Source organism: Carettochelys insculpta, chromosome 6, assembly GCF_033958435.1.
Source record: "Carettochelys insculpta isolate YL-2023 chromosome 6, ASM3395843v1, whole genome shotgun sequence".
Lineage (NCBI taxonomy): Eukaryota > Metazoa > Chordata > Testudines > Carettochelyidae > Carettochelys > Carettochelys insculpta.
The window spans coordinates 80,071,822-80,082,955 of NC_134142.1; the positions used below are offsets into that span (position 1 = coordinate 80,071,822).

General features: G+C 45.8%; 1 protein-coding gene across 1 annotated transcript; it reads right to left on the minus strand.

Annotated features, from left to right (window-relative positions):
* Positions 1–792: 792 nt before the first annotated feature.
* On the minus strand, positions 793–6,189 carry FGF19 (fibroblast growth factor 19). Its single transcript, XM_074998928.1, has 3 exons — positions 5,955–6,189; positions 5,638–5,741; positions 793–1,125 (listed from the first exon to the last, which is right to left on the minus strand). The coding sequence occupies exons 1-3, from the start codon at positions 6,187–6,189 to the stop codon at positions 793–795; spliced, it is 672 nt and encodes a 223-aa protein (XP_074855029.1).
* Positions 6,190–11,134: the final 4,945 nt, after the last annotated feature.

Here is an 11,134-nt window from a genome sequence, read left to right on the forward strand (position 1 = left end):
CTGTTTCTACTGCTTGTTCCCAAGCTGCTGAACATAATTATGGATTCTGTGCAATCCTCAGCCCATAAATAGAACTGCCACTAGCATTAGTGAGAATCCTACCTCAGGACCCAAAGAATTCACCAACAGACATAGGTGAGCCCATAAAAAGACAAAGATAGTGTTTTCCAGAGTGGGCCCTTAGATTTGATAACCGAAGAAGGGAAGAAAATTCTCCTTTGATATAATGCATTGTTTCCTCAAATCAATGTTTAAAATGGAAAGTTGTCCCAGAACATCAGCAGCAAGTTTTTAGAGGTAAATTTAGTTCTAGTCCACAGGATAATCGTTTTGTTTCAACTATTTGTTGTTGAAAGGCTACGACATGACGAGCTCGTTAACCTCCCTGTGAATATAAAACTTTTTCAGCATTTGCTCTTGTCAGCAGGAATCTGAGGTGAGCATAAATAGTACTAAAGTGATGAAAAAAAATGTTAGTGATCTTATAACCCCAGCTATCACCAAACAGAAGGAATTTCTGCATACTGTATATTTTTGTCAAGAGGTGAACCAGTTAAGCAGTTGATGTTTGGATTATTTTTCTACATGTGACATGAAAACATGAATAGGTGCTGCTTAAACTGTAGCCTTAGAATGGTGCTAATATCTTACATGTTTAGTGCATTGCAAGAATAATGCTGGCACCGTACCTTAAATATTTACATATTCTACATATTACTACTGGAAAAGCTAAATAACATCCTGGTTCTGGTAATGTTTCTTTAAAACCATATTTAAGGGCAGGAATATTAGTTATTTCTGAAAGCTGGGGCTCTTCACTGGAGATAGTTTAGATGTGATTCCAAAGGGATCCATGCTGTCAGTTTCAAGAGGTGAAGAGAGTAGATCCGATTCAAAAGTATGACTATAATCACCATATTCTCCAAAATCCATTGACTCCACAGGTACAGTATTGATCATAGGTAAGAAGTGAGACAATGGAAGAAAGTCTTTTCCTTTGAATTGTTGTCTTTGTTTGGCACTACTTAAGGACACAGAAAATCCATATTTCTTTGATTTATATACATTGTAGCCATCTGGGCGAATTTCCTCTTCAAAGGAGCAATCTTCTGTAGAATACCTGAGCTGAACAGTAAGGAGTGAAGACAGTTACAGATATGTATATAACACATCAGATATATATTACTATGCATTTGACCCTACTACTCGATGTGAAAGAGATTCAAGCCCTCCATATCATACATAGAATTCAAAAATGGCACTACAGACCTCCCCCAGAATCCCTTAGCAGTCACTGAGTTTTTCCATTATCCACAATAGTCTTTATTTCATCTATTACAATGCACCTTCTACAGATAGCTGCATTCTTATTTTAGGGGAAAACTGTGGTAATCTCTGGTAAGTACCTCAGTTTGATACGTGATGATGAACTCTGATGTTTTACTTGCAAGCACAATAACTAAGGATACAATCTAGCCATTTGTGTATACAAAACTCAGTATGAATCCCACGAGAGAGCAGGTCTGCAGAAATGCATTTTTTATATTAGGCTGTATTAAACTATAGAAAATTAATAAATAAAAACAATAAAAAGGGCAAACCACATGTTTTTTCCTCATTATGTTATTGATGTATCTAAAATGTATTAGTACAATATCCTCGTTCTCATCAGGCATTAAACTTATCAAACAGTTCTACTGTGACACCAATAAAGATTCTATACAGGATAATATATTTTATAACCCTTTTATAATCTGCCTGAATTTATAGAATTCAGCTTCGACATATCATAATATAGATAAGGTATGTTGAGATTTTGTGTTATCACCTCAGACTTTTCCAGATCCTTTAAGTAATCACTCTGGTGCTATTTCCAGCTCAGTCATTCAAGGTGACTGAACTCTGGGCCAACAGAGGAAAATTGTGGGTTATGTCTAGGTCTTTGATGATAGAAAACCATTGTGTTCCCAAATGAACTCTCTGCCTGTCAAAATATAACCTCGAGCACATTTACCTTTTTATTTTCAGTTGTTAAAAAAAAAAAAAATCAAGCTTTGTCAAATCTCCTCAAAGATATAGAACAGATTGGAGTGTGTGTTGTGGTCCCTTTTAAAAAGTATTTCTAATGCTAAAGGAATAACGCAAAAAAATTTCTTTTCTCGCAGAAGCCAATAGTAAATTAGTTCCTCCTGTACCACTTAATATATAGATACACCCAAGGCATCTAGAGCAGAGAGGAAGCACAGAAAGGATAGCGCAACTGTGAAGACAAATTTTCTCTGTGGGCCAAATTCTGCTTACCTTACTTGTGTTAGTACTAATACTGAAGTCAATGGGACTTCTTGTAAGAGTAAGATGTATAGGATTTGGCTCAGTACATATAAAGGTATTTGCATGGCTGTATGCTAATGGTGGTGAAACACACCCTATTCAGCATATTATTGAACTATAACAATAATTCATTATATTGAAGAGTCACAAATTAAGAGCTCTTTATCCCTGCCTCCCAAAGATTGTTACAGTTATGCAGAGTGCAACTATGAGTCAACAGTGCGATGCTGTTGCAAAAAAAGCAAACTGATTCTGGGATGCATTGACAGGTGTGTTGTGAGCAAGACACAAGAAGTCATTCTTCCACTCTACTCTGCTCTGGTTAGGCCTCAGTTGGAGTATTGTGTCCAGTTCTGGGCACCACATTTCAAGAAAGATGTGGAGAAATTGGAAAGGGTCCAGAAAAGAGCAACAAGAATGATCAAAGCTCTAGAGAACATGACCTATGAAGAAAGGCTGAAAGAACTGGGCTTGTTTAGTTTGGAAAAAAGAAGATTGAGGGGGAACATGATAGCAGTTTTCAGGTATCTAAAAGGGTGTCATAAGGAGGAGGGAGAAAACTTGTTCTTCTTGGCCTCTGAGGATAGAACAAGAAGCAATGGGCTTAAACTGCAGTGAGGGAGGTTTAGGTTGGACATTAGGAAAAAGTTCCTAAGTGTCAGGGTGGTCAAACACTGGAATAAATTGCCTAGGGAGGTTGTGGAATCTCCATCTCTAGATATATTTAAGAACAGGTCAGATAAATGTCTATCAGGGATGGTCTAGACAGTACTTGGTCCTGCCATGAGGGAAGGGGGCTGGACTCGATGACCTCTCAAGGTCCCTATCAGTCCTAGTAGTCTCTGATTCTACTAAAAGCCTGTTCCTGATCCCAGGAAAATCAGTGGGAAATCCCCCCCTAACTTCAGTGGAAGGAGGATCCAATCTATAATCAGCCAATGAATATTTCATTTTAGATATGCAATAAAAGCTTCAAACTGACGCTTTCCATATGCCTTAAATATTGAGTCTGTTCTGGTGTGGCTATGATATGAAGAAGTGAGTCTGTTCCATGAAAGCTCATTACATAATCAATTATTTTGTTAGTCTTTAAAGTGCTACTGGACTGCTTTTTTTTGTTTGGATAGTATGTAGTCTAGCACAGCCATCCCTCTGTTACTATTCAACACTTTCCACGTTTGTCTGCACTTAAAATCAGATCACCTCCCTCAACTTTACAGTTTGTAAAAGGTCTGACTTTAGACACTAAAAAGCAAGGAAATTCAAATTTGAAAGGCAAATTCTGTCCTAGATACTCAAGTAAATATCTTACTAGGTTTGATTCTGCTCTCCAGCTAATGGAGGTTTTACCACTGGGCCTACCTCTCCTGTTGAAACCAGCAGGAGTTTTGCTTAGGAAAGTAGAATCAAGCCATACAAGGGAAAATGAACCTCCCACCCATGCAACTAGGTACCTTCAGTGGAGTTGCATGATGATGAATTTGGACCTTTAACTCATGCCTTTTGAGTAGGTACTGCAGTGTTCTCACAAGAGCAGGACTGTATTTCTGATGTATCTAGCTGTTGTGCTGTAAGGCTTAGGCAAAAAAAGGCATGAGTTAACAACACCGTGTCAGGGAATTACTATAGTCCTCAGGTTCCAATAAGCCTACAGGTACTTTGTTGATGACCAGTAAGAAGGGAGACAGCAGGAGATAGTCCTTCCAATTGAATTCTTGTTTCTGTTCGGCATGACTTAAAGAGACAGCATCCTACATTTCCTTGATCCATAAATGTGGTAGCCCTCTGAGCGTATCCCTTCTTCAAAGGAACAATCTTCTGCAGAATATCTAAGCTGATCAGCAAGAAGATATTTACCAGTATACCCATATTATTTATATTTCAGTGGAATTAACATGTTTTATTTTGATTGCCAATAAATAGCCACATATTAAATAGGCTGTTTATAGTAGAGCTTTTTTTACTCCTATGTTCTATTTTACCTAAAAATAGAGAATGTTCAGGGAAAATGCAATAAAGAATGAAAAAGTTATATGTACTTATTTTTATTTGTATGGGAAACTCTAGAAGGTGGATTTTTTCCCCATTTGATGCTAACCTTAAATTTCGGTTAACAAATGTGACAGTTTCATTAGACACTGAGGCTATGTCTATAAAAGAAGCCTCTGTTGACAGAAATGAGTGTCAAAAGGGATTTCCTGACAAAACTCCGGTTGACACATAGTGTCTACACATAGAAGTGGATTAAAAAGCAAAATCTGCTCTGTCAACAGAGAGCAGCTACACCACCTGGACCTCTCTTGACAGAAGAGCCAACCAGAAGCTCTGCAAACAGGGCTGCCCACTGAACCCGAAGCCCTCTCTGTCAACAGAAGTACCTACTTGGGGCACTCTGTTTACAAAATACTGTCGACAGAGGCATTATACCTGAACAGGGACAAGTATAACTTTGCTGGCGGATCATCTGGGTTTTGTCTGCAAACTCCTGATGGAGCGCTTTAGCTGTATAGATGCCCCAGAGGTTTTGTAGACAAAAACCGACTTTTATCGGGGGAAGCCACCCATGTAGACGTGACCTACGGTTACACTATAGCACTCTGTCCACAGAAGTCACTGTCAGGAGAGATTTCCAGACAAAACTGCTGTTGACCGACCGCCACCACACACAAAAGCCAATCGGAAGAGCAGCCGGACTGCCGGCAGTGCTCTCGACAAAGCAGGCACCCAGGAGCACAGCACACAGGCTGTCCATTGTGGTGGATGCCCTGTCTGTCGAGAACAGGCCCCCCAGAGCGTTTTCGTTGACACAACCTGTCCCCAGCAGCGCTATGCCGGCGACAGTGCTGAGTTTTCTTAACAAAACAAATTTTCCGCGTGGCTGTTCCACCAGTCCCTTGGGCGAAACTCACTGGTGTAACCCTAGCCCGAGTGAGGAGAAGTAACTAGGGAGTTGGGAGAGAAGGAAACATCTCATGGTTCTCCCCACACAGTTGGCTCAAGCCTCTGAAGGCAAAGGACTGGACCGTGTTTATCTCGCGCAGCACTTGAGGGGCGGGAGCGTGGAAGACAAGCGCCCCCGCTAGCCCTTCTGCCCGCCAGTGGGCGTCAGACCCCGGCGGCGCGGCCGGGCGGGAGAACAAAGATGTGACGGGCGCGAGCCGCTGGATCCGGACGCGGCGGGGTAGAATCAGCGCGAGCGCGGGCGGCGCCGGCCGCCAGCTCTATTTGCATACGACTTTGTCGCGCCGAGGCAGCGCGCCGGGAGGGGGAGGGGGAGGGGACGCCGGTCAGCTTCCAGTCACTTACCAGCCCGTGCAGCTTCCCGTCTTCGTCCATGCAGAGGTACCGGGAACTGCGGACGCCCTTGATCGCCACCGTGCGCACGGCCACGGCCCTGATTTCCAGCAGACCTAAGCAGCGAAACCCGAAGAGGTTAACCCGAGGGGGAGAGCCGCGCGGGGTGCCAGCCGCCCCGCCGCCCCCGCCGCGCGCCCCAGCCCCCGGGCGCTCCGCGGGAGGAAGCGCTTCCAGCGGCCCGCCCCAAAGAGCCCTCGCGCCCAGGTACCCGAGCGCCCCTTCCTTCCAGCGCGGGGCTCCACGACCGCCGCCGCCCCCCTACTCACTGTGGGGGCTCTGGATGCTGGTGCCGTCCACTCTGCCGTCGCCGTGGATCCTGAGGAAGTAACTGAACAGTCCGTGTTTGCTGGCGGTGTAGAGGTGCCTCAGTCTAATCGGCTCCCCCCAGCCGTAGTTCACGTGGGGCCCCGCATCCGCGAAGGGCAGCGCCCTGGCGACCGCGGCGCAGCAGAGTCCGAGCAGAGCCAGGGGCGCGTACGGTTGGCACCGGCTCCTCCGCATCTCCTCCGGGGAGCTGAGCTGGCAGGAGGTCTCCACGCGGCCCCCCACCTGCCCCCACACGCATCCAGAAGCGCGAGGGCCGCGAGAGAACGGGCGCTGGCGTGGTGCTCGGGGAGCCAAATGCTTCGGGGATGCGGTGCGGGCGAAGCCAACCCCCTGCCTTTTTATAGGCCTCGCTTATCAGCCGATCGATGCGGCTAATGCCAATTCCAACGTAGAGTACTTCATAGAAGGAGGCAGTCAGAGCGGTCACCGCTCCCCCGCCCCCGATATTGATTGGATGACGTCATGTCACAGGGGACACCCCAGGGTGGTGTTTTCTCCCCCCACCCCCCACCCCTTAAAAGCTTTATCAAGGAATCTCCCTCCCTCCCTCCCTCATTTGGAACCCGGCCTTCCCGGCGCCCGGCAAGGCAGTAATAGGCGTTCGCGTGTAAGCAGATCCGGCGTGAGGCTTACACCCCGCTCGCTGCGAGCCCGGGTAGCGCGGGAGCCGCGCTGGCAGTGCAAGCACGGAGGTGGGAAAACGAGCAGGCCGGGTTGCAGGCTGCGCAGGGCAGCGTCTGAGCCTGGAAGGGCGGTAGGGCCGGGCTAGGGGGACAGATCGGGCTGCAAACGGCACAGAGCAAATAGCGATCGGAGATCAATAAATAACGGCAAGGCTGGGGACAGCCCGGGGGCCGAAGGCAGGAGCCATAGATACATGGGAAGAAGGGACAGAACTGAAGAAGTGGGTCTTTCCCAGGACAGCTCATTACCTCCTAACTGTGTTAGTCCTCGAAGTGCTCCGGGACTGCTCGTTCAATTTCACTAGCGCTCACAGGGCTCGAGTAAACCCAGAAAGGCTCAAAGTCTCAGTCAGCTGTTTGGCAAGGACCTAATTCCCACTTTCCCTTCCCTTTCATTTCCCTTTCAAAAAGGAACAGGGAGGTCGCCATGGGAGTCTGTATGTAGTCTATCAAAACAAACCCGCAATCCTGTAGACGTGTAAAGACTAACACAATGATTCATTAGGTGATGAGCTTTCCTGGGGCAGACCCAGTGCTTCAGATCTGAAGAAGTGGGTCTGGCCCACGAAAGCCCATCACCTAATGAACCATTTGGTTAGTCGTTAAAGCGCTACAGGACTGGTTTTTTATTTTTATTTTTTTCAAAAAGGGATATCCTTAAACAGGGGGTTCCCGTCCAGAGGTGCAACATTAGGTGTGAAGAAGGCTCCGCTCGGTGTCTGCCACAACACCCTTCCCCTTTCACATTCCCAGTTTTATTAAAACTGATGTGAAAGGTTGCACCGGGCACAGGTTAAAGAAAGGCGAGTCTGTACCGCTAACAGTACTGCCTCCCCGGATCTCCGAGTAGGGGAAATGCCACCTTGGCGAAAATTAGCCCAGGAAAGAAACCGAGGAAGATGTGACCTCGCGTTATCTCGGTTAGGTCCCACCTTTACAACCATTCACCCTTTGTCCCGGAGGCTAGTCAAGCCCAGGTGCAGAGGGAAGAGTACGCAACACATCCGGAATGGAGTAATAAACAAATCTGCCAAGCAAGGGTCAGCTCCACAGTTCAGCAGCAGCCCAGCCAGAATGCCCTGGAGTTACCACTCAATTTTCCCACCCCTTTCCCTTTGGCCAGCAGCGAAGTGCTGCAGCAGCGGGAAATAAAACTAAGCAACCCTTCATATTCCTACCAGTGGTGGCTTCAACTGTAGGTTCCATCCACAAAGCAAAATAAGCCCAAGCCAACTGAACCACGAACCAAGAGACCTGTCAGGGATGGTGTTTGGTCCTGCCAAGAGGGCAGGGGACTGGCCTCGATGACCTGCCCAGGTCCCTTCCGGCTCTATGAGGTGTGTGTGTATCTTCATATTAAAACACCCTGTGATGTCTTTTCCCTCCTCTGCCCTCCCCCCAGGAGAAAAGCCAACTACGGAAGCACGCCCCACCTGCTTGCCTCAGAAGAACCCTGCCACCACAGATGATCTGATACATAACAAGAGCGTTCCCATTTGACAACGTCAGGGGGGCAAGCAATTTCTCAGGCTCATCATCAAACAGAAGGAGGCTGTCACTGAGGAATACTGTATTCAGCAGCATTGCGGTTGCTGAGCAGGGAGTTCTAAGTTCCCATTCTTTGTAATGTTCTGAATCTGCAACCCTTAACAGAGGGTGCTTGTGCCGGACGGTTTTTGGCCTGTTTGTGGTCCATAATGAAATGCCACTTCTCAGGCAACATACAAACCACGCGCATTGGGCTTTGCTATCTGTGCGTCATTCTCTGTTTGGCCACTAGATGGAGCTTTAAACCGTACATCTCAGTTCAACGCGTTTCTTCCCTGTTAGGAATAAATCTGGGGGTGAAATTTTGGCTCCGTTGAAGACAATGGGAGTTCTGCCATTTCACCCATCGTTTTTTAATAGTGTATTATGTTACTGAGATGCAGCAATGTTTTAGTCTGGTTGTAAGGTTAGCAAAAGAAAACAAAAGTATGTGCGTAGTAAAACTGTACTGTCTCACAACTTCAAGCCCCCAAATGAAAATAAGTACTTTAAATGATATTTCAAATAGCTACAGGAAAGAGAGAATAAATCTGTGTCAGGCCTGGATCACCTGTGAAGGAATTCTATGTTCTACCATTCAAATCTCTGCGCCTGTTAGAACAGCCTCCTTCTTTCTCTTTGCCAAATGCCACTTCACTCTCCCCCCACTGAGTACCTCCTGAAAAATTACTTATTTCAGCTCGAGGGTCACAGCAATAGTGACACGAGCAATTCGGTCATTGTGTTTTCTGCATTCTGCCTACTTAATATGTAGGCATATAGTCTGCAGAAAGCAGCTTCCATTTTGTGAAGCATTTTGGTATCGTTAGTTTGTATTGTGGTGGGGGGGCACAGTTATACTTTGTGGGATGGATGCTATATTTTGTTCATGTTTATTGCCCTTCTAACTAATTTTAAGGGTTCCTACAATATAAGATAGGTACACATAGGATTTTGTAATCTTAACAAATAAATATCTCTTTCCAAACACAAGATACATTTAAAATACAAATACAAATAAAAGACAACCTCTCTGAAACTACAGAGTGCCTGCCAACTCAAATAATACAATATGAGCATATTTTTGTTACTGTCTTACCTCTATACATCTGACTGTATGCTTCCAGAACTGTACTATAAACCTATACTCAGGAGAACAAGTTTATTCAGAAGAGAAATCTTACTTCAATTAAATCACTTGGCTACATCTACACTAGAAGCATCTGTCTACAGAAGTTACTGTCAGCAGAGATTTTCTGACAAAAGAAATAGCGTCTACACACAAAAGCGTATCGATCTTTTGATCCACTCTGTCAACAAAATGGCCCCCGGAATGTCTACATGGCTTTTTTGTAGAAAGTTTTTGTTGACAAAGTTAGAAGTTCTCTAACTAGATTAGGAGCAAGAAATGATAACAGGAAGTGTAGGTTTTTTACTTGGCAGGAAAGGAGGGCTAATAACTGACATGAAGAAACCTGAGAGGTTCAGTGCCTATTTTGCTTCCGTCTTTAATACAAAAAATAATGGTGACTGGATACACTACACAATTAATTTTAACAGGGAGGAAAGGATTCAAGCCAAACTAGGTGGAAAATAGATTTAAACACGTTAGATATATTCAAGTCACCTGGTTTTGATGAAATTCATCCTAGGTTACTTAAAGAACTAGCTGAACCAATCTTGGAACTGTTAGCAATTATCTTGGAAACCCCATGGCGGATGAGTGAAGTCCCTGATGACTAGAGAAGGAAAGTAGTCATCATTTAAAAGGAGAACAAAAAGGATGCAAAGAAGATCAGTCAGCCTGACTTGGGTACCTGGAAAGCTACTGGAATAAACTATTAAACAATTTGTAAGTACCTCCTGGACAATAGGATTGTCAGCAAGCATAAGTGGCAACTTATATTGGGCCATGGTGCCCCAGCACCAGGAATATTTCTGCCCTGAAGCCAGGCTCCAGCAAAACTCGCTGCCCCCGTCCCCTGCGTCCCCCAGCCCTCTTGCCATGCCCCAAGAAATTAAAATGCCCTGGGAGCCACAAGAACAGCACAACAGAGCAAAGCACTTTCCTGCTGCTTGCTCCATGTGGCTGCCAGAATGAGCATCCCTGTGGGCAGGAGAGGGGCATATGGTGTGGAGTAGTGCATAGCACAGAGACACTGTTTCCCATCCCCTGGCAGGGAATGAGCTGCAGGAAGCCAATCTGCCCAGCTGGGCTGTGGGTAGTGGTGGCAGGGACTCTGGGGCATTTTAGGTCACCTGGGGGTGGCAGATAGGGCTAGGAGATGCATTGGGGAGAGCACAAGGAGTCAGGAGGACAGCAGTGCCCAGAGAGCCCCCACCTCCCAGGAGCCACTGCTGCAGGGGGGTTCCCTAGCGAAGTGTGGCACCTTCACCCTCCACAGCCTGAACCCTCTCCCTGGACTCTGCTTCGTCTTTCCCCCCAACTCCCTGCTCCAGCCCAGAGCCTTCACCCAGCACCCAAACTCCCTCCCAGAGCCCTCACTCAATCTCTGTCTCAGACACTTAGGCAGAAGTGCAGAGATCAGGATCCACATCCACAAACATAAAGCAGATATCCATGGATGTGCAGGGCTCTAGTAAGGTTCAACTTAAACAGCCCTTGCTGAAATTGAGGCTATGTCTGTACTATGAGGTAAAGTCAAATTCATTACTATAAATTTAGTAAAGGTGGATTTTATAAATTTGAATTGGAGTATCCTCACCTCCCCACATGCACCTCACAAAGTCAACTTATTGCTGCCACACTCAAACAGCAAACTGTTGCAGCAGTGCATTGTGGGAACCAATCCCACAGTTCCCTCATCCTTGCAGCATTCTGGGTATTTTCTCTGGTATTTCACATAATCATCCCACATTGCATTGCATGGTAAGTAAACTTCCATTTC